Below are 22,183 nucleotides of genomic sequence, written 5' to 3'. Positions count from 1 at the left end.
CCCTCTCTCCCTGTACTGAAGGCCACACCCCCTGGATTCCAGAGCCTTCTGTGCATCCCTCTTATCCCTGTTACTCCTCTTTTAGACATGAATTATACTGTAACCTCTTGACTAAACCAGCAGCTTCTAGAATTCATGTCCAGCAGTGACTTTTTTAATGAAATGCATGTGGGCAAATGTTTAGCCCTTGGAAATGAAAACTCTCCCAGCAAGTACGAGCCCTGGAGCAAAGGAGGACAGAGGACACTGTCCCATGAAATCCAAGGAGGGGGAAAATCAGCTGACTGGGAGAATGTGGGCAGACGTTGTTTTTTTCTGACAGTGTCCACCTTTAAAAAGCATTTGGGGGCAATTCTCAGAGCAGGGGCTGCCGCACAGAGTTTCCAGCCTCTGGCCATTCCATGCCAGTCCCTAACCCGAGCATTTTATGGCCAGGACTGCAAAGAACATTAGTTTTAAAAAAGAAATGAAAAGAAACCAAAACACACCTCCTGCAATATCACTCAGAAGCCCAAGAGTGAGTGGGTTGTTGGGAAGTCGGAGCCGACGACCAGCAGGCCTGTCGCCCTCAGCAGGAAGGGTCACAGTCCTGCTCGTGCTTCCGAGCAAAGGGACCTGGGAGTGACCCACAGAAAGATTTGCTGATGCTGGTCTCTTGTGAAATACAAAAGTATGAAGTACACACGTGCTTATAAAAATCACTTGCCTGTGGCCATACTGGGCTCACTACCTGTAGATGCAGTTTACACAGCACTCACCAGGTGCCAGGCACCCGGAGTTAGCATTCCAGAACCATTGTCTCTTGGCATCCTCCCAGCAGTCCCGGGAGAGAGATCTGGATGTTCAAGAAACAGATCCACGTGTGTGTGTATATATATATATATATATATATAAAACAGATATCCACGTATCGCTGCAACCCTGCCACTCTTTCCCAAAGCCTGAACGCTTTACTAAAGATACCTTCAGTGTTGACAGCGTACATGTAACAGCAGCCTAATCCAGAGCTGGTTGCTATTCCCTGGTGCATCCACATACATCTTGGGATGCTAACCGTCCCTCGGGGTGTTTTGCCTAAGTGAGGTCAGCAGACACAGAATCACCCCAGAAATGCCCACCCTTCAGGGGAACCCACAAACCCAGCTCTCTCCTGCCGGGACAAACACCGTCTGATTTTCAGCCCCTGTTGTTTTCCATCCTTCCAGGCCCCTGGCAAACCCCAAGCCCCACCCCAGATTTTATGGGCTTGCACATATATGATTGCAAAAAAATATTCTCTACCAAAAGAGGGAGGAACAAAACTTAATAAGCAGATTTCCAGAGTGAGAAGATGTAACCCCTGGCTGCAAAACAAAGCAGCTCCCTCTCAGCAGCTGAAACTCCTGTTGCGGCTGAATCCACAGGGCGCGCTGTTGGCGTGGGACAGGGGGTGGGGGCTGGGTGTGGCAGTGAGGAAGGGCAGGACTCTGTTGGTGGTCTTCGCAGACAGAGGGCCTGGGGAGGAGCTGGGGGACGTGGGCGCTGCTCCCCAGCTCCGGCAGAGATGGACCAAGGGAAGTGATTCACCCATCTGTCACACGGGAGCTGTCACTCACCCTGCTCCGTGGCTTCAAGTTCCGCGTGACGAGGATGCGGCCAGTCTGTGGGACTGAAAGGGGCGAGTTCACCCACATGACGCCTGGGAATCATCCCAAGTGCCCATGAAAACCAGATCTTGGGTGTGTAGCTAGCCATGGGGTCCTTCACGTGCTGGCCTGGCTCCAGTCACATCTATATGTTTCTGCCTCCATCAGGGGGACAAAGGTGCCATTGGGATGCCTGGACGTGTGGTGAGTTGGAGCATCTGTGCCTGCTTGTGTGGCCATTGCTTGCTTCCCCGGGCTGGCCTGTCCTGCAGACCGTGGCAAGGAGTTGCCTACCCCACCCCAAGGAGGGGTCGGACCTCTCCCTTCCCCCACCCAAGTCTGCTTCAAGGAGGAGGGAAAAGTTTTATTCCAATCCTTCCGATCTTGCAATATGGCTTTACTCTCCAGAGAACTGCCATGGCAAAGGAAAAATCCAAAAACTGGCATGAATAAAGCTCATCGCCAAATCACTACTGAGGACTCCCACCCACTCCACTCCCTAACCTCCCGAGGCTGGCAGCTCACCCCCAGATTTATAGCTGCTCCTGCAACCATCCCCCGGCAAGAGCAGCGAAAGATGGCAAGAAATGCAAACTGAAAATGCTCTACAGAAACTGCAGTGGAGCCAGCTTCCGGAATCATCTTCCCTAGACAGAGGCTAGTGATGCAGAAAGGGCTTGCTTCCGGGCAGGGCCTCCAAATCCTCAGCAGGAGGCTGGGGGTTAAAACATTCATCGTTTCCAGCTGAAAACAGTAAGATGATGAAAGGGAATATTTGATAGGGAGCTTGTATCTCAGAAATGGGAAGGTTGGTGCTAGGCTTTAGGTCCCAGCACCAGGGTTTTTCCTGGTGGCTTCTAGCCTCTGAGAGGCTGGAATGGGCAGCAGCTGGTGGCAGCCTAAGGCAATGACGGCCACACGCTGGCCTCACCACCCCCCAGCCTAGTCTAGGCCGTGGCCCGAGCCGCTCTCCCCGTCTGACCTCTAACTCCCCACCAGCCGCCAGCCTCAACCTCCACCCTGGCTCCTGGTGCCCCAACTTGCCCCGTGCCATCCTTCCACGTCACTCACATGCTTTGCCTGGTAACCTCACCTCCTGGGCCGGGTTGGCCTTAGGCCTGGGTGTGGCATCCTGTGTGAGTCTGCTGACCTGGTGTGAATCCAGTGCTCAGAGAAAAGGCACCAAGTCATCGCTAACACTTGAAAGTGCTGCCGGTGTGCTTGGCATTGTGCTAAGGGCCTTCCACACGTCAGCTGATTCGGCCCTCACGAGAACTGCATGAGGTGGGCCCAGTTTCTACCCCATTGTTCGGATGAGAGAACTGAGGCTCAGATGTTAAGTGTCTGTCCCAAGGTCACAGGTCTAGGAAGTGGCTGATCAGGGACTTTAATCCAGGCAGTCTGACTCCAGACCTGTGCTCTTGACCTTGATAATGGAACTCACCCTGCCCAGACCCCCTCCACTGGCATCACAGCTCTAAGGAGGGTCTGATCCTTAGGAAGAAGCCAAAGTCCTAGGCCTAGGACCTGGGACATTTCAGAGGTTCAGGACAAGTGTTCCACGTCACAGAGCTTTGAGCTCCCCAGGGCTACCCAAGAACTGTCTGTCAAGACATGGAGGCTGGGAGCCCTGGGCCACCCCCGCGTGCAACTGTCCAACCACGTCCCAGATCGCAGCACCGTGCAATTCCTGCCTGACCCTGTCTCTAGGCTTCACTTCTCTAACTCCAAACCCTGAGTCCCCCAGGCTGTCACTGGGTCCTTCTCTGTGTAGATTAGGGAGACTGCATTCAGCCACCTTTCTCAGAGGCTGGCTGTGGGTGGGCCTGGGCCAGGCACGTTCTTCACCGTAGCCCTCCGAGATCCTGTTTATCAATGAGAGTGTTGAGACTCAGTTTGCCCAGGATTGGGGTAGAATTGGGCCTTGTACCCAAGACACCAAAGTCCTTGCTCCTGACAGGTCAGCTCCAGGAGTCTCTACCCGGCCTGCAGCTGCCAGCCTGCAGGGAAGCCTGCAAAGTGCAAAGCAATCCCTCCAGGCCTGCCCCTCCTGCCCTCCTTCTTGGGCCTTGTGGATGTGTCCCCCCCACCCCGCCAGGGAAGTGTCCACCTGAGCCTCCGGTGGAGCAGGAAGGAGAGCCACAGGAGGTCTCCCCATTTCCTTCTACACAAAGCTATTTTCAAACCACTTTGGTGCTTTCATGCTGCTTGTGCTCTTTTAAATGTGACAATGGACCCATTTGGCTGCACAGTAGGAGTCCTGGCATGGACCCCCTGATAAGAGCTGGGGTGGCCAGTGGGTGTGAAATGCCTGAGTTGTTCCCATGATCCACCAGAGATGGCTCCATGGGCTGCCACGAATGAGGGTGGGTTGGGGCCGTCTATCCACTGGTCACTGTGCGCGCAGGGGTCCTTGGCCATGACCCACTTTCCTCTGCACCCCGGCCACGTCCTCCATCCCCCAGATGTGTGTGTCCTTCTATCTGTCTTCCCGTGTCCCTCCTCGCATCTTGCCTGGCCACCCCTAACGACTCCTGTCGCATCTATTGGCAGTTTTGTGCTTGGTATTCGGTTGGACCTTCAAAACAACTAGACTCCACCTCACCACAGAGTCCTTGGGAAAGTCTCTCCCACGGCCACCCCCTCCTCAAATGACCCTGGCAGCTGGGGCCACGGCTCCTCAGGCGATTTTCTGACTTGGGTGTGTCCTCCCTTTTCTCTGTCTCTCTCTGTCTGACACACACACACACACACACACACACACACACACACACACACACACACACACACACACACACACACACACACACACACACACACACACACACACACACACACACACACACACACACACACACACACACACACACACACACACACACACACACACACACACACACACACACACACACCTGGCAAGGGGGCCTCGTAAGGCCCCTTCCTTCTTAGTTACCTGGCTAGGGCCGGCCCTCAGGCTGAGACACCAGCCGTCCACGTGCTGTGCTCGTTGGACTCAGGACCTGTCGTGTGTCAGCATCTGTGTTTGTTTTGTTTCTTATTTCACGGTGACTTCCTGTGTTGGGTTGTTGTGCCATTAACACGAATTCTTGTGTGTGTGCTTCTCTCTCATCCTTTCTTTTTTCTCTCCCTCCCTGTCTCTTCCCTGCACTCCATGTTGCATGTGGCCGCCACAGGGAGGAAAGGGCCAACCAGGCGAGAAGGTGAGTCCACACTTTCCCCTCCGCACTGCCACCCCAGCCTCTGCTCCACCTCCTGGACTCTTGGGGGGCTTCCAGAGGCCCCCGTCCCCTCCTCCTGGCACACAGGCCCCAGCGGAGCATGCCAGCCCGGCCTCCTCTGCCCTCGCAGCCTCTCACGGCCTGGTTTCCTAACAGCTTCCGCACCATCGGGCAGGAGTCTTGGGATTCCTGGACTAAGGTCCCAGCTTCCCTGGCTGAGGGGGTGTCCCCTGCTCACAGAGGCTGCATGCGGCCTCTTCGCACTGATTTCAGCCTTAGGCACTCACCCTTCCCAGAGGCAAGGAGAGCAGCAACTGCTGTTTTGTGTAGCTGGTTCTAGCCCCTCCCTAGCCCTCCACTGGTCCCTCAGATTTAGACACTCTATTTGTGCTGCTCCAGAGAGAGTCCCCCCAGGGAAACACCCAGACACACTCCCGAGGTTATAGAGTGGAGTCTCCCAGGAAGCTAGAAACCCAAGGGGCAGTCCTGGAGCATCAGCCCGGGTGGGTTCTGAGGGTTTACAGAGCAATGCTGCTAACCAGCTCGCTCTACAGATGATGAGGCCCAGAGAGCCGGTGGGGCTTGCCCAAGATCCCACAGCCATAGTGATGATTGGGGGCCAGAAGCAGACCTCCTGATACCCAGCTCTGTATTTCCTTGCCTGGACATTGCAGCATGTATTTCTGCAATAGTCTCTGTCTCCAAAGTAACAATGACAACAGTAACAATAGCACCTACCATGTATTAAGCATAAATTGTATCAGGCGCAGTTTTAAGTGTTTTGCTCTGTTCTCCCAAGTAACGCTGATATAGCCCTTCCAGGGAGGCTTTAGAAGTCTCATTTACATGAGAGGGAACTGAAGCACAGAGAGGCAAGGTCACATACCCAAAGTCACACAGCAGAAAGTGAGAGAGCTGGCGAGGAGCCCCATGGCGCCTGACTCCAAGACTGGGGTCCCTAACCACTGTGCTATGCTGTCCTCCAAATGAAGTGAAGACTGTGGGTCTCACCCTCACAGGGGGCTAAACCACCCAGGAGAAAGATGGGGGACACAATCACTGTAAGGACAATAGCAGACACTTGCTAGCCCCTTCGTAGACCAGGTGTCCTTTTAAGCACTTTACACCATTATCTCATGAGATTTTCACATCCACCCTATGAGACAGGTGCTATTATCCCTGCAGTACAGATAAGGAAACTGAGGCAGAGAGAAGTTTAGTAGCCCAAGGTCAGCTGTCAGGGAGCAGAGATGGGCTTCAAACCCGAGTGTTCTGGCTCCTAACCGTCACACTACACCACCTTGTATAAAAACCCTTGTGTAATTACAATGGCATAAACAGTTGCTAATTTGAAATCACTCCTCACCTGCGTGTGAGGCATGACATTTTACAAATGCATTTCCGTCCTTTGCCCTGTAAGCACAGCAGAGCCGCTCTCAGCATCCCTTCACAGAGGAGGTATGTGGGCTCAGAGAGGTTCCATGATGGCACAGCAGGACCTGGAAGTGAGGCCTGGGTGTTTCCTCTGCCAGGAGGGGTGGACTCCTAGTGGGAAGCAGCATCCTGCCCTCCTCCAGCCGGGCACAGTCTGGATCCTTCTGCCAGAGCATCACCTCCCACCCCCACCTGTGTTCCATACACCCTTCATCCTCCTTCTGTCACCCTTCCCCAGCCCCCAGCAGAAATACACACACACACACACACACACACACACACACACACAGGTTTATCTAGGCAGCTGGACCACATGGTACTTTGAGCCCCCAGCCCAGCATCCACCATCCTCTCTATGTTGATAACTCTGCCCCAGACTTAACCTCTCTGTGTCACTCTCACACCAGGACTAGAAGCCAAGGCAGCTCCAACCTTCAGGCTCAGGGCTGCTGGGCCCACACAGCAAGTGTGTGTCTTCTCCCCACCCTCTCTTTACAGCAGCTCCAGCCCAGGGCGGGCGGGCTGCTGTTCAGCAGTTACAGGGTGTGAAGCCGTGTGGCCATTTGGGGCTGGGGAAGAAGACCTCAGGGGGTGTGAAACTTGGCTGGGGCTGGGGCAGGTTGGGAACACCCTGAGCAGGGACCTGTGGGGATGCCTCTGGGGCCTGAGCAGCCATGGCTGAGCTGAGGCCTCCTCTCTCCCTCCCTCCCCCCTCCCCTCTCCCTGTGCCTGCTCTTGCCCATCACTGCACCGAATCCTTTTCTCCCGCTTCCGGCCTGGGACCCCACCGCCCTCTTTCCCTGGTCCCCACATCACATGCTCTTGCTCACGTCTCTTCTCTCTTCGTTCCTCCTGCTTCCCCACTGCCCTTCTCAATCCTTCTCGAATGTTCCATCCATTCCCTTTTCATCTCCACTCCTCTGGGTCCCTCACCTTCCCCCATATCCTCTGCCCCGCTTTGTCCTCTGGCCTCTGGCTCTCGGGTCCCACCCTCACCCACTCCACCTTCCCCACCTGCCAGCTGCCCCCTTCTATTCTTCCCCTCCCACCCCTGCCCCCCTCCCTCTCCCCCTCCTCCCTCTTTCTCTCCCCAACAGGGGGCCCCAGGAGATGCCGGGATGTCCATCATCGGTCCCCGCGGCCCCCCCGTAAGTGGCTTTTGCCTTTCCTTGGGGTGGAGGGATGGGTGAGTTAGTAAGGAGGCCTGTGGGGGGGGGGCAGCGTGGGTCCTGGCCATGTCTCTGGGTGTGACGGCTGCCCCGGGGACGAGGTCCGCTGGGCCAGGCTTCAGTGCTGCTGTTGATGTTAAAGAAAGCAGCCTGACTAAACCTACCTCAGTTACAGCCTCTCGGGAGGGTTCACAAGGCCCTAGCCTCTAGCCGTGAAACAACAGCAGCTGTGAGGCGGCCCTGCTGTTCACAGGCAGAGGGAGAAAGTGCTGGCTTCTCTCCCGGGAGGGCGGTGGTGGCCATGCTCCAGCTTTCCCGGGGACACGTTCCAGAAGCCCAAGAAGCAGTTAGCCCAGAGCCCAGGTCTCCTGAGCCAAGCACCCACTCCTGCTCTTGACAGAGCCCAACCCGCCTCTCGCCCTCAAAGGCCCTGTTTCTGTGCTCAGTGCTGGGTCCCAGTCCCCTCCACCCAGTGGCTGGGGGCTTGGGAAAAGCAGAGAGCCTTCCCCTCAGATATGCTTCCTTAGGGACCAAGAGTGGGGCGTGGGCGATGCTGCGGGAAGATAGCGCGACTATGGGAAGGAGGAATGGCTGTTTTTCTCAAAGAGCGTCCGACCCAAGGGACTTTGATAAAATCGCCAAATGTCGGGGTGGAAAGGACCTCAAGGATGGTCTAACACAGCCTTCTCAGAAGGGGAAACTGAGGCCTTGGGAGAGGAAGGGGCTTGGCCAGGGTCCCACACATAGAGGCCGAAGCAGCGTTAGAACCCAGGACCCCAGGCGCCCAGGGCTCCCCCCACAGCAACAGGCTGCAGTCTCCATGCTCTGCTGTGCTCTTTTCCTGACCTGCCATACATGGTTGAGAGGGGTGGGGACACAGAGGCCTAGCCTCATGCTCCCAGGGCCTAGCCCAATGGGTGATGAAGCCCCCCTACCCATTCCCCTGCCTTCAATGGGAAGCGGGAGGCTCCTACCCACTGACTAGGGAGAGGAGGGGGGTCAGAGAGCAAATTGCTAAGCTGGCGTCCAAGGCCCTGACGGCTATGCAGCCAGGAAGGGGCTATGGTGAGAGCTGGGAGCAGAGAAGGAGAACCAAGAAGGTCAGAGAGAGTAGCCGAAGGATGGAGCTGGGGAGCAAGGCTGGCGGGCAGGCCAGGGGCCTGGGCTGGAGGCAGGGCTTGAAGGGGCCTGGGCTGCGTGGACAGGCCTTCCCTGCAAGGTTTCTACCAGCTCAGACCACGCGACAGTGCTGAGGGCTGACACTTTGCACTGTGGCAGGCAGTATCTTAACACCTTTACACATAGCAGCTCACTTAATCCTCATGAGAACTCCACAGGTAGGTACTATTAGCACCTCTATTTTATAGATGAGAAAAGCAGGGCACAGCGAGGCTGAGTGACTTGCCGAAGGTCATACATGAGAGTGTGGCCATGGTGCTGGGATTTGACACTCAGCCCGGGCCGTGTGCTCAGAGTCTACACTCTGACCCCTACTGCTACCCAGCCACAGGGTTCCCATCACCTGTGCTTCTGGCTCACGTGGCCACCGTCCCAGTGGGCTGTAAGCCCCCTCGTGTACTGGGGGAGCCACAGTGTGGATGCCCTGAGCCCAGGTGGGGTGCCCAGCCAGGGGGCGACTAGGAGATGGGGAGGTCACAGAGAAAGACTGTCCCCCAGGTTCCAACGGCAAGGACTGAGTCTGGGGTGGACCTGTTAGGAGGACAGGGCAGTAACACAGAATACAGGCCCTACCCTTTGGCCAGTATCTCTGTCGGCCTCCTGGTCGGACCACAGATGTTCCCTTGTGTGGATCAGGCTGGTCCTCTCACACCCTCTTAGCAGCATCTTTTAGCAGTGTCGTGTCAGCTGGATACCTAGAAGTGGTTGAAAAGGCCCCACTTCTGGATAATATGCTCCGGGGTCAGGGTCTGCCTCAGCTCCCCCTGCTTCCAGCCCAGCGTGTATAACTATACCCACCGCGCTGGACATGGTTCCAACGGTGAAAATTACCTTCTGTTCCGGTAATAGCAATAGCTTCCCTCTCCTGGACACCTAGGAGGCATGCTAGGTCCTACGCTGAAAGCCTGTGTATGTGCCAGCCTCCTTCAGTCCCTCCGGCCCCCAGGAAAGCTGCCAGCCCATTTCACAGAGCGGGAAACAGAGGTCCATAACTGGCCTGTGGTCACACGGCTCCTCAGTGCTGGAGCTTGGTTTGGGCCCAGTCGGCCTCATTCCAAAGCCAGCATTCTTTCTCCAACACCGCCTTCCACGCTTTAAGCTCTACTGTTTAAAAAGGATATTTACCTTGAAAAAACAGTCCTCCCTGTGAGTGTTGTGTCGATGTTAGGAGAGGCTTTATGGCACCAGGAGGCTTGATCAAGCCCAGTGTCCTCGGATTTTGGCCTGTGTGTGTGAGACCTTCACCCAGATGGCTGGGGCCGCCCCTGCTGAGTCCTCGCTAGACACCAGGGCAACCCCCTTAGCTCCTCCTAGGAAGCCACCTGGAGCTGCTGAGAGCAGGGGACCGCAGGAGACCATGGGACCGATTGCAGTTAAGGGGTAGAGGTCAAGTGGGCAAGCCCTCTGCGGCCCGGGATGATGGGGAACACGTGGCTTTCCACTCAGCCAGGAAAGGCCTAGGACACATGCTGCTAATGAGAACCAGCCTTGCCACTCTCAGGGGCCACCTGCCTCCTGTCTTGCAGCTTCGTAAACGGTCCATGCAAAGGGGGCACCACCCGGGCACTTTGGAGAAGGATGCTTCACATTCCAGTGAGGCAAGATGCCGGAGCAGCAGGCCCCATTAAACTGAGCGGGAGGCTGGGACCCCGAGATGCTGGCTGGCCCCACAGGCACTGGGGAGGTCAGCTGCCAGGCTAGGAAATGCCCCCCATCTCAAAGGGAGCTCATTCTTTCGCAGAGACCCCAGGTTCTCTTCAGGGGCCAGGAGGAGCTTTCCAGCCCTCATTCACAAGGAGACACCAGGGCAATATACCCATTGAGTGTTTCTTCATTTATTCGTTCCATTAATATTTGTCAGGCACCTACGACATCCTAGGTGCTGGGTAGACGATGAAAACCTGACTGCAGCCCGCTTGCCCCTTTGCAGAGAGAAGCCATCCCATAGTGATTATAGTACAGACAGTCAGCGCTCAGCTGGGGGCGGTTAGGGAGCTGTGGAAGATACGGAGGAGGCACCTGACTTGGGGTGAGGGCAGGCAGGGAAGGCTTCCGGGAGGAAGAGTTAACTAAACTGTGATCAAGGAGGAACAGAGGTCCCAGGTACCAAGGCTGGGGAGGAGTGCTGAGACTCCAAGGCAGGAGCGGTTCCCGTAAACTACCAGAGAAATGGGGAAAGTTCTTTCCAGAGCAAAGCAAGAGCAAGGATGGTGAGAGGGAGGTTGGCGGGGTGAGCAAGGGCCCGATCATGAAGGACGCAATGTTCGGGAGTCAGGATTTTACCCCGAGGGCAATGCAGACCCCTGGGGTTGTGTTCTGCTGAGGAGGGACACGATCAGACTTGCAGTTTACAAAGCTCCCCTGGGGCTTCCCTGGTGGCGCAGTGGTTGAGAGTCTGCCTGCCGATGCAGGGGACGCGGCTTCGTGCCCCAGTCCAGGAGGATCCCACATGCTGCGGAGCGGCTGGGCCCGTGAAACATGGCCGCTGAGCCTGCACGTCTGGAGCCTGTGCTCCGCAACGGGAGAGGCCACAACAGTGAGAGGCCCGAGTACCGCAAAAAAAAAAAAAAAGCTACCCTGATCCTTCCTGCTCCAGCACGGAGCATGCTTAGAAGAGGCTGCAGGTAGGGGGCTGGCAGGAAGGGACTTGTAAGCGTCAAGGCCTGGACTGGAGCATAGTCAGTGGGAGTGGGGCTGGTGGGAGGGCTGGACTGGCGAGATATGTTGGAAGGGGAATCGATGGAATTTAGTGATGATAAAAATGAGAATTGACGGAGAAAGAGGAGTTCAAGGTGACCCCACCTTTCGGACTTGAGTAACGGAGTGCCTGGCAGTGCCCTTCCCCAAAGGGAGAAGCAGATTTTGCGGGGGCAGATGAGTTCAATCTGAAGGTGATAGATTTGGGATGTCCTTGTAATGTTTGGCCCTCCGTTTGCTGCCGGAGGTCAGAGTGAGTGGAGACGGCTCACGAGGGTGGGTCATACACACCCCCTCCCAACTCTGCGTTCAGTGACATCACTTTTCAAGCTTAAAACGGGCTGTGGTGGGAGTATTTACAGAATCACAGATTTACAGAATTTGGCAAATGCTGTACAAAGCAGGGCTCTCCTCTCCCACTCTCCCGAACGTGATTAAGCATTTACCAGCAGAGTCTTGTTTAAAAGATAGCCAGCACTGACTTGGGGTAGCGGAGGTAGAATAAGGCAGGCTCTGGACAGATCCACGACTGGCCCTCTTTCAGGGGTTAGATAAGAGGGAAGGGAGAGCTCCTGGTAGCGTCCTTCCTACCAGAAACTTCAGTTTGTGTTGCTTTACCCCACACAAATGCAGGCAGGAGGAAGGTAGGGAGGAGTAGACGTAGGGGTCCACTTCCGAAAAACAGGGATGCACTTGGCTCCCTGTCTTCCCTGGCCTTGAATTAAAGGAAGAGATTTTAGAGAGCAATGTAAAGCTTATTTCCCTTGTTCTTGTATAGAAGGATATAACATTAATCTGTAAATTAATCTACAAATAAATCTATCCATAATTTTAACATGATCCTAATACCCATGAATCTGGGGGGTGGAGTTAGGAGTCCAACAAAATAACATTCAATTTCATTTGGAAAAAAAAAAAGTTATGAGAATTTCAGAAACTTTTTGAAACCTAGAGTAAGGGGGGTAGGGGAGGAGGGGTTTAGTTGTTCTACCAGCCATCAAAACGTATTATAGAAACAGAGCAATTGGGGCTTCCCTGGTGGCGCAGTGGTTGAGAGTCCGCCTGCCGATGCAGGGGACACGGGTTCGTGCCCCGATCCTGGAAGATCCCACATGCCGCGGAGCGGCTGGGCCCGCGAGCCATGGCCGCGGAGCCTGTGTGTCCGGAGCCTGTGCTCCGCAACGGGAGAGGCCACAGCAGTGAGAGGCCCGCGTACAGCAAAAAAAAAAAAAAAAAAAAAAGAAGAGAGCAATTAAAACAACAAATAGAACAGAAGTAAAGTCAAACACATCTGGGAATTTGGTCCATGATAAAGGCTTCATTTCACAATAGAGAAGATAGATTGTTCAGGAAATGATGCTGAGACAACTGACAAACAGTTTAGAAATCAGAGTAAATTTCAAATGAACAAAATACTCAGATGTAAAACATGCAGCCATAAAATATAAGGACAAAGCATGAGCAAACATTTATAATTCTGAACTGAGGAAGTCCCTTCAAAACATGACCTAAAGACTTCCCTGGTGGTGCAGTGGTTAAGAATCCGCCTGCCAATGCAGGGGACACGGGTTCGAGCCCTGTCCCGGGAAGATCCCACATGCCACAGAGCAGCTAAGCCCATGCGCCACAACTACTGAGCCTGCACTGTAGAACCCGCAAGCCACAACTAATGAGCCCGTGTGCCACAACTACTGAAGCCCACCTGCCTAGAGCCTGTGCTCTGCAACAAGAGAAGCCACTGCAATGAGAAGCCCGCACACTGCAACGAAGAGTAGCCCCCGCTCGCCTCAACTAGAGAAAGCCCGTGTGCAGCAATGAAGATCCAATACTGCCAAAAATAAATAAATAAATAAATAAATTTTAAAAAAAGCATGACCTAAAATAAAACCCAGAGGCCATAGGAAAATATTGATATGTTTGTCGGCATAAATGTAGAACTTCCATACAGCAGAAAATATACCATAAAAAAGATAAATGCCAAATTGGAAAGAATATTTGCAACACATATGACTCTCAGTTACTATTCTTGACAAAGAGCTTTACTCAAATCAGTAGGAAAAAGATAAACGTAGTAGGAATTATTGGTAAAGAATACAAACAGGCAGTTCACAAATAAATAGGATGGGTCAATAAACGTTGGAAGAGAGGTCCACCTTCAGTATAGGTATGAAGACATGGAAACTAAAATCCATTTCCAAGCCTCTCCAAGTGCCTCACCAAGGCCTGACCTCTCCAGGAAGTAGAGTCCCAGTTTCCATTTGGTCAATGACAACATTCTTCCCAAGATCCCTGAAAAAGCTTTGGTTAGCCCTGGATTTGGCTCTGGGTTGGAGAGATGCATCCTGCTACCAGGGACAGCTCTGTAATTAGCAAACCGTGTCATTATCCCTATCATGTAAACATTACCCAGAGTGGGACTTGAAGATGTTTCTTGGAATCCTCTCCTCCTGACCTCTTCTTCAGGCCTCTCAGCATTCAGCGTAGCTGGAAGTTTACACTGGGTGGTATCCAGGTTTTCTTCTTAGTGCTATTCTTAGCATCACTTATCCTTGAGAGGAGAGAGGCCTGGGGCACTTCTGGTACATGAGTGGCATCTCCACGCTCTTGCCCTTCGGGATGCTTCCCACAAGCCCATCCCGGGCCCACAGCATGCTCCAGCTGGCTCCCTGCCTGGACCCTGACGGCAGGGACCCCATCCCACCCAGCCTTGTCCCCTCGGAACAGAGGCATCCACGTCCACAGCTTCAAGGAAGACCCAAGCAGCCTGGAGATGTTTCAGGTTTACAGCAGTTGGACCCAGAGGAATCTTCCTCTGGATAAGGGCCAATTCTGAAACGACTGCTTGGCAAGGACAAACCTCCATTGATCCTAAGACATTGGATCAAAGACAACCTTGCTTTATTCTGGTGCTCCTAGGTTCAGTTCAGTTTAACAAACATCTGATGATGGCAGCTACCATTTCAATAGGCTTTACAAATATAGCTGAACGACCCTATGAGTTTATACAGTTATCCCCATTCTATAGATGAGGAGACTGATGCCCAGGGAGGTTAAGCCATTTGCTCAGAGTCCCATAGCCATTGGTGGCAGTGGAGACACGATTAGAACTCAGTCTGCCAGAGTCAAAACCCCAAGCTTGGGAAGAGACTGAGGCCATCTCAGTCAAGGGGAGACTTCAAGCTGAAAGCTAATCGTGTGAAAGATGTGGTGTGTCCACTGAAAGGCAGGTGAGCCAGGGTGCCCAAGCAGAGAGTATGTAGGAAGATGAGGCAGGAAAGGAGCTAAAATGGTGCATCAGGATGAGATTGAGGCTGACCTTGAATGACATGTGAGCAGAAGAGAACCCTTGCTGGTTCTTGAGAAGGGGAGTGACAGGACCCAGGTTTCTTAGCTCTCCATCACCCTGGACCACCTGGTCAGCCCGTTCCAGCCCTGGGTCTGCACAGTCTCAGGCTTCTTCTCACCTCCGCACTTCTCTTTTGTCCTGAATCTGGCCAGTGAACCAGCTTCTAATCTCCAACCTGAATACCGATCTGTGCACTCTGTACCTCCGGAAAAATGGACATGATTGCTCTGCATCCCACAAAGATTGGGGGACCCAGAGATTGCCCAAGCAGGAGAGCCCTATTAGCCAGGGCGAGAGGACAGTGGGCAGTCTGACCTGTTCTGGTCTGAAAACACCTTCCAAAGGCCAATTTCCAATATCCAAACCATCGTTAGATAGGTGACCATGAACAATGACTGTGTAAGTGAAGAGGACTTAGACGATCCCAGTCCAGGAGTTCAGCGCGCTGTAGGCTGAGTCCCCATTGTCCTTGCTCTCCATCCCACTCCCATGCCGAGGTTCAGAGCATCCGGGTGGGCAGTTAGGAACTCTGGCAGGCTACTTCCCAGAAAGACCCAAAGGATGCTGGCCACCTGCTTTTCCCTTCCCCACCCCACTCCCTGGAGGAGATTTCCTATGATGGTCCATCTCCTTTCTCCATCCCGCCTCACAGCCTGTGTCTCTCACGGATGATCAGAGAGGAGTGGGAGGGAAACCACTGACCCTCTGGGAGCCAAGGTGAACCGGGGACTAAGGTGTGGCTTCCTCTCCTCCTCACCCACACTCACTCCTCTCCTGCTCTTTTCAGGGTCAGCCAGGCACTCGAGGTTTTCCTGGATTTCCGGTAAGTGGAGAGGACTGGTCAGCTGTGCCCCTGGCAATTCCTGGGCCTGGCTGTGTTAAACTTCAGGCAGGGCTGGCCCTCAGACTGCTTTTGCCATTCCAAATTCCCATCGGTAAGGACCCTCTCCTACAGCCTTTCGTGGAGACTAACTGAGGAGAGTAGCCCAGCGCTCGGCTCATAGTGCAGGAGGGGACAGGGACATCAACACGGAACTACAGGGATGGCAGACAGGACAGGCTGTGAAGTCACAGGCTGGCCAGCCCTGCAGGACCCTGGACTGTGGGGCAGATGATGCACCACTCGGAGGCCACCTCTGACCTGGCTTTGAGAGCAGATCCGCCTGCTGGGGGCAGTCATGTGGCTCTCTGGATGTCCTGGGAGCCCTGCCTAAGGCCTAAGACAGATTATGAGAGGAGGGCAGGGAGCAGCCAGCTCCCCCTTTCCCGCAGGCCTCGGTGCTGGCCAGCCCTGCTTTCCAGGAACACGCCCTCCACTTTCCACTCGAGGTGAAAAGGACTTTGATACCATGGCGACTGCCACCCGTCAGGTTCTCCCTCGCGCCAGCACGGGGCAGGTGGCATTTCGTTCACTCACAAAGACCCCTCATGGGAGATTCTTTTACTCCCCACTTTAGAATGGGAAACCGAGGTTTAAGCTTACCCATGGTCTCATAGCAGCAAGTGGTGAAGCAGAGATGTGAACCCTAACTTGCTACAGTGCAGAACCTGTGCCCTTAACTACCTCTCAGGCTGCCTCTCTGCCAGGACAGCTGTGATACTCGGTCTTTACATCTGGCCTCTTTCTCTTTCAGGGTCCCATTGGGCTTGACGGCAAACCGGTGAGTGGACCCTCTCGGGCTGTGGGCTCCCCCTACTTAGGCCAGGTCACTAACCCGGGGTCTCCTAGTCCTTCTGCAAGACCTCGACTCCTTGGAAGACGCTTCAGATAAAATGAACATTCTTGGGGCGGAACGTCGTTGCCAGTGGGAAGGGGAAGAGAGGCCATTTGAATGAGTTGCCCTGTCCCCCATGAGCCTCCCCTGGGCACAAGTCCACGGCCTCCAAGCTGCACTCTCAGTATCTGGAGCAAGAGCCATCCTAGAATCTGCTGATTCTAGGGCCTCCTGGATGAGGCTGGAAGGTAGTGAGGCAAGGAGGCCGCGGGAGAGGAGAGGGCTGGAGAGCTCTGGCTCGCGCCCTACCCCCCAGCCACGCAGGGCACCTCCTGTGTGCTGCTCGGCGTCTCCATCTCGGTCGAGCGAGCGCCGACACGTGCCCAAGTCCACATGGAGGCTGCTTCCCGTCCAGAGCTCCTCTCTGCTCATCTCAGTCCTTTTCACTGGGCCCCAGACACACACATTCACGGGAGGAGCCCTGTGTGACTGGGGGGTGGGGCTGGGGTACTTCTGGGGTGCAAATGACTCACCCAGCACTCGTGCTCCTCTCGTTCCAGGGCCGCCCTGGACCAAAAGGGGAGACGGTAAGACCCAGCTTTCCTGCCTTCCCTCGAGGGGTGCGGGGGTCAGCCTGGCCCTCACGGGCCACAGAAGCACTGCCCGGCAGCGGGAGTGGCCGGCCCACGGTCACTCCCCGGCTGGGTGCGACGGGTCCCCCTAGGTCCTCGCTCAGCGCAGGGAGGAGAGGCAGCAGGGGGCTTTTCCACCTGAAGAATGAGGAAAGGGAGGTCCAGGGAGCGTCTGCGCTTGGCCAGTGTCACACAGAATTAGCAGCTAGTGTTCCCAAACCGCCACTCTCACCCAGCACTCACGGGGGGCCGAGAGGCACCCATCCAGCACTTCGTCCTGAGCCTGATTTCCTCATGCTCCCTGCTCTGGGCCTCCCAGGGCTCCAGGCGCTCCTGCCCCAGCCGGGCACAAGGCAGATCTGGAGAAGCAGACCTCTGCCCCCACCTTCCTCCTGGCCCCTTCCCACCTTCTGGAGAGCCTTAACACAGTCCGTGCCACCCCGGAAGGAATAGTGATGGCCATCAGCGGGGCACTGCTCTGTTATCCTCCTAACAGCTTATCATCCCCACTCGATGAAAGGGCAGATCAAGGCTCAGAATGGTTGTGTGTATTGCCTGAGGTTACACAACGCCTAAATAACAGAACAGGGAGTGAGACCCACATGGTAGGCTCTTACCCTCCACCGTGTCTCCTTCTGCTGCCAGGGCCCTTTGTTTAGAAAGAAAGGGACCCTTCTAGGGGACTCCCCTTTCTGCCATCCCTCTGCCCCACCCCACTTCACCCCCCGTGAGTCCTCCCCATCTGTTCCGGGGTCAGAACTAACTTGAGCAGGGAAGGGTAGGGCCACCCCTTCTCCCGTGAGCTCACGTCAGCGTGATAGGTCCCCTGTCCACCTCGTAGTCATCCGTCAAAATCCGACAGGCCACAGAGCCATTAGGCTTCTGTTTGGCTTGGCACGGGGACCCCAAGCTATTAATTCAACACGCTGTCTAATGTAATTATCTTGGCCTGCTTATCATCTGTCCGTCTCCCACTCGCCTCCCTTCCTGGATGGTTTACCTGCTGCTGGGCATCCAACATGGGGGGCTGGGGCTCACCCTCACCTGTCAAAAGGGGGTCACCTCTGCCCCACCCACCTCACAGTAGCCCCGAGAATCTGATGTAAGGTGTAGACAGGATCGGGGCCCCCCAAGTGGCGTAAAGGAGAACCAGGACTCTGCGTTCACTGCTTGTCCCACAACTCACAGGGCTGTCCTAAGGACGAGAGGAGTTAATTCACACCAAGTGCTTAGAACAGTGCCTGGCACAGAGGAAGCACGACAGGTGCCAAGCTAGCACATCGCCCTGACCTGTCCTAAAGGGGCAGGCTCAAGAGCTAATCGGTGCCCTGTGTTGTTGGACCTTGAAATACTTAAAAGAAACTTGAAATTCAGATTTTTGTTGTACTCTCCTTGCTCTTCAATATTTCAGTTTATTGAAATAAAACTGTGTGAGATCAACAAAATACCTTGGGGACCACGATTGTCCCATGGGCTGCCATTTGGGATGTCTGGACTCAGTCCTCCAAGTCTCTGCAGTGCCAAGCCCTTGGGTTCTTCCTCTGGGCCCCTGGCCCTCCTTCTCTCATCATACTCCTCTCTCTGTCCCAAGAGAGGGTGGCCTGGTCCCCTGCAGTCTGGTTCCCTGCCAGATGCATCATATTCTGCTAAACTTGATGCTAAACACTTAGCCAACCGCATAGGCTGAGGTGCCACATGGATTGTCCCAAAGACCACTTGTCTCTTCCCACGAACCTCCTGGGAATTTCCCAGTTTGGGGTTGGTCCAGTTGTCAAGTTGGGGACAAAAGAAGGCTTTCCTCCCACCCAGATGGATCTGTCCATGGGCATCCTGTGGTCTTCAAACCCCAAAGAGACTGGCCTGGCAGGTGCGTCCTCACAGGCCCTGAGGAAGGCCTGCAGGATGGAAGGGAGCTCAGGGCCCCAGAGGCTGGGACACTGCCTGTGGCTCCAGCCAAGTTTAGAAGCCCTGCCCCCTGAGGTCCAGCCCAGTTCAGAGCGCGTGGCAGAGTGGACACAGCTGGACCTTCACCGTCCCAGTGCCACCATTCACTGAGCCGCAGGACCTTGTCTCCGTCACCTCATTCGGGAGATGGAGTGACGCCAGCGCCTTCCTCTCGGGCCAGCGCAGGTGTGAGCTCAGCACATCCTGAAAGCCTTGCCTCCGAGGGGGTCCTCAGAACAAGGTGCGCCATCCTCCCCCCTTCCCTCCACACTGGCCAAGTGTGAAGCCTTCTCAGCACTGGCCTCGGGTCAGGCTCCTGAGAAACCCAGCTGGACGCCATGTCCTCCTCAGAGAACTGAGGAGGTCCACCCTGCACCCGGGCTCCTTCCTCAGCTCTGCGAGCTTGACAAGACACCCTGGAAGGAAACCCCAAGGTCCCTTATGTTCCTCCGAGGAGCCCAGAATATTCTTAAGTCGCCGACTTCCTGCTTCCTCTCTCTGGCCAAAGGTTTCTCCAAAACCCCCAAAGTCTGCAGCGCTGCCCCAACCCCCGTGTCCCCAGAAGCCCTTCTGGTTCAATGGGGTTGATGCTGAGGCCTCGGAGGGTAGGCGTTAGAAGGTGCCTTTGGCTCCATGAGGACACGGCGTGAGTGTGCAGTAGCAGAGCCTTGCCTGACGTGGCCGTGCAGCCTCCTCCGTGGCTGGCCCACAAGATGCTGGTGGTTGCGGGAATGAATGAAGGATGGCACCTGTTCTTCATCGCGGCTGTGTGCGGGGGGCAGGGCACACCTAGTCACGTCCATGGGTGGATGAAGGAGCTGGGCCACACCAGCTGGAACATCTCGGGCACCGGAAGACCTGGCGTGGGTGGCCAAGCCCAGCCTTCAGGACTGCAGGCTTTCCAAAAAGTTTCTTGCACAATCCTACACAGGCCTGCATCTCTGATTCTGCCCGCCTTCTGTGTGCCACTGGCCTGTGTGTGTGTTCCTCCTCACAGTGCTTGGTGGGTCCCCCAGGATAGCCAGTTGGTACCTCGCCCCAATGTTTCCCAGCAGAGAGGCTTTGGGCCCTGAGTCCTTAGCCTCAGTTTCTAACTGTCTCATTTCTCTTCTTAGGGACCTCCAGGACAAAAAGGAGAAAAGGTAAGCTGATGGAGGTTTTCTAGAATTTTCATCTCAAGAAGCAGCCTTCCAACAGGTGGAAAGGATTATTTTCAAACTTCAGATTTTATCCACAGAACCAGGGGAATCCCCTGTACCCTGTGGTACATGGTATATGAGAGAGAGAAGGGAAGCTGCCCTGCGTGGGGCTCTTCTTTTGGGGGGAAGGCACGGCCTGGAGCCGGGTCCTTCTCAGCCTCTTTCTCTGCCCATCCAGCCTGCCACCCCCATGGTATTTCCTGAGCACCTCCATGAGCCTCTAGGATTTTGAGGTGTCAGTTTGTAAACCACTGGCCTGGCCCTCTTCCCAGCCTCCTACCTTCTCTGCTTCCTTGAGTTTCTGATGGGGGCTCTTCTGGGCTTGCCCCCAGGCGGATGGTGCAGGGACCTGGCACCCCGGCTCCAAGAAGGCGTCTCCAAGGGCCCCATTGCCCATAGCCTGCCTTGGTGTCTACTATTCCCATCCATGGGCTCCTGTTCAGTGCCATTGGGTGGACCCACCCAGAGGGTCAGCCTTTCCAGAAGCTTCCAGCCAGGCACGGAGCATAACTCCTGACTCTGCCGTCATGGCATGTGATGTATGGTGGCAGAGTCCTGCCCTTGGCTCTGTGGAGCCACGTCCGGGCAGGCCCTGGAGGTTACCGCCCTGCTGCCAGCCAGGCTCGAGGGAGGGAATCAGTTCTCCTGCCTGAGAGAGCTCAGCCCAAGACAGAGCGGGGCAGCGGGTGACGCACATGCATGGTGCGTCCCCAAGTCCTGAGGTTGCCCCCACGGTACAGCCCCACAGCAAGGGTCTGATTCCTCCTCTCCTTCCTTCTCTTCCCCAGGGTCAGTGTGGAGAGTACCCACACCGGGTAAGTGAACCCCAAATACTGATCCATCCCTGGGGCACAGCCCCCAGTTTAGCCTCATCTTCTTCCCTGCAGAGCTTGGGGGCCAGGAGCACACAGCCCCCTCTGCACTCAGCAGCCAGAGTGGTGCCGTGACGGTGGTGGTGTGTTTGGCCAGCTCCTGGGAGTGTGCCTGGTTGTGTGCGTGTGTTTGTGCAGAGCTGCGTGTCTTGGTACGTCTGCCTCTGTGCTGGCTGGGCCTGCACGCCCCCCGCGTGTGTGTATCTGGAACTCTGCACGCCTGGCTGTGTGCTCCTCTGCACATGGCCTTCAATGTAAGGCCGTGCGGCTTGTGTGAGTCTGGGTCTGGCTCCCTACCCAGCGTGTGTGTGTGCGTGTGTGTGGGTGTGTGTGTGAGAGAGAGAGAGAGGGAGAGAGAGACAGCTTGTGTGTGTCCATCTGCCTGCCCTGGCGGAATCAGAGGGACTTTTGGATTAGTCATTGTTTCAGAGGACCCAAACCTCCATGGTGGGAGATAATTGGAGGCTGACTGAATCAATTCAAGGGTAAAGTCTCTGTTTTGCTTCTTTAAGAATCAAGGAAGCCCCTCCAAGTGGAGTGGGGGATTTCAGGGCTGGGATGATCTCCCATCCCCCCTGGCCCCCGCCCAGCTCCTTCCTTTCCCTTGCTTCAGCCCAGGATACAGAGCCCAAAGTCTGCTGTCGTCCTATCGGGAACCCTCAGATGTGTGTGCCAACATCAGAGAGCCATTCTTGGGGATGGGGTGGAGTGAAGGTGTGCAGGAGCCCCAGTGAGCTGGGACCAGAGAAATGCCCCTCTTTTTGTGGATCGGCCTTGCCTCTCTCAGCGGAGCATCTTTAGGTGTCCATCCCCCCTGTCATAGGCTGCATCGTGCCCACAAACACACACACAGTGTGGCCGCCCTGGGCGCCCACCCCTGCCAGGGAGTGGTCTTGAGGGAGTGGAGAGAAGCACAAGCCAGACTCAGAGTCGGTCACCTTGGCTCCAGAAGACCACTGGGAGGGCCTTGCTGGCAGGGTCCGGCCACTCAGACTCTGACCCCTGGTTCCCAGGCCAGGGGGAGGCCAAGGTGGGGACAGCCTTGAACGTCAGTGGCTGGGGTGGGGGTGAGGCCAAGACTGGGTTGGGGGCACAGGCCGGCAGCAGCACAGACAGAGCCAGCCTGTCAGCG

At 55.4% G+C, this 22,183-nt stretch overlaps 1 protein-coding gene across 1 annotated transcript in view; it reads left to right on the top strand.

Annotated features, from left to right (window-relative positions):
- COL13A1 (collagen type XIII alpha 1 chain) overlaps nt 1-22,183 on the top strand; it is a 148,498-nt gene that overhangs the window by 68,653 nt on the left and 57,662 nt on the right. The window contains 8 exon segments of the mRNA XM_060092192.1: nt 1,794-1,829; nt 7,396-7,446; nt 15,477-15,512; nt 16,324-16,350; nt 16,965-16,991; nt 19,978-20,004; nt 20,096-20,122; nt 20,968-20,994. Coding sequence (XP_059948175.1) covers nt 1,794-1,829; nt 7,396-7,446; nt 15,477-15,512; nt 16,324-16,350; nt 16,965-16,991; nt 19,978-20,004; nt 20,096-20,122; nt 20,968-20,994 — 258 coding nt within the window.

This window comes from Mesoplodon densirostris, chromosome 1, assembly GCF_025265405.1.
Source record: "Mesoplodon densirostris isolate mMesDen1 chromosome 1, mMesDen1 primary haplotype, whole genome shotgun sequence".
Lineage (NCBI taxonomy): Eukaryota > Metazoa > Chordata > Mammalia > Artiodactyla > Ziphiidae > Mesoplodon > Mesoplodon densirostris.
This window is presented reverse-complemented; position numbering and strand designations above follow the sequence as displayed.